The sequence below is a fragment of the Penaeus chinensis genome, chromosome 10 (genome assembly GCF_019202785.1).
Source record: "Penaeus chinensis breed Huanghai No. 1 chromosome 10, ASM1920278v2, whole genome shotgun sequence".
In the NCBI taxonomy this organism is placed as follows: domain Eukaryota; kingdom Metazoa; phylum Arthropoda; class Malacostraca; order Decapoda; family Penaeidae; genus Penaeus; species Penaeus chinensis.
The window spans coordinates 12,545,691-12,546,717 of NC_061828.1; the positions used below are offsets into that span (position 1 = coordinate 12,545,691).

At 47.2% G+C, this 1,027-nt stretch overlaps 1 protein-coding gene across 1 annotated transcript in view; it reads left to right on the forward strand.

Annotated features, from left to right (window-relative positions):
• Positions 1 to 299: 299 nt before the first annotated feature.
• The window catches only part of LOC125029860 (annetocin receptor-like), a 24,440-nt gene continuing 23,712 nt past the window's right edge, over positions 300 to 1,027 (forward strand). The window contains exon 1 of the mRNA XM_047620039.1: positions 300 to 373. Coding sequence (XP_047475995.1) covers positions 300 to 373 — 74 coding nt within the window. The remainder of the gene's footprint in view (positions 374 to 1,027) is intronic.

A 1,027-nucleotide genomic window follows, 5' to 3' on the forward strand; every position in this document is an offset into this window, starting at 1 on the left:
GCCTTCTGGAATTCCTCCGAGATTTCTTCAGTCGTGTCAGATCTGTGTCCTTCTGGTTGGGTTTTCATTTTGTGAAGAGGGGAATATGTAGGCGGATAAATCTTGTAAATACGAAGGGGCGAGGGAGAAACGGAACCCCTTTTTTTCCATGTCAAAAAAATCTGGACAAGAAGGTCTGTTTGCGCCCGTGTTTCGTCAGATGCTTTGGTCTCAAAACGTCACGACAGAAATTTGCAGGGATGGTCTCTTCTTCAGGGACGAAATCCTCGCGAATATTGCCTACCGTGTGACCTAAAGGGATGGGTATTGTGGGGGAAACGGAGATGGTGCTGAGCCAGCTGATTCTCAAGTACTTCCAGAACGCGTTTCAATCGTAGGAAAATCACTGGGTCGGTGATTGGATGCCCGCGGAGACTGAATTGAAATGATTCAACCTTTTTTACTATTTCATCTCTCTAATTTCGGGGACACGCATACGCACACGCACACACACACACACACACACACACACACACACACACACACACACACACACACACACACACACACACACACACACACACACGCACACACAGGCTGCACGTTCGCCACTGCATACAAAAAAATAATTATAAAAAAGGAGAAACAGAGACGAAGTAGACGACAATACTACGCGGACAACCATCCCACCTCTATCTCTCTCTCTCTCTCTCTCTCTCTCTCTCTCTCTCTCTCTCTCTCTCTCTCTCTCTCTCTCTCTCTCTCTCTCTCTCTCTCTCTCTCTCTCTCTCTCTCTCTCTCTCTCTTTCTCTCTCTCTCTCTCTCTCTCTCTCTCTGTCTCTCTCTCTCTCTCTCTCTCTCTCTCTCTCTCTCTCTCTCTCTCTCTCTCTCTCTCTCTCTCTCTCTCTCTCTCTCTCTCTCTCTCTCTCTCTCTCTCTCTCTCTCTCTCTCTCTCTCTCTCTCTCTCTCTCTCTCTATCTCTCTCTCTCTCTCTCTCTCTCTCTCTCATTTTCTCTCGTTCTCTCTCTCTCTCTTTATCTCTCTCTCT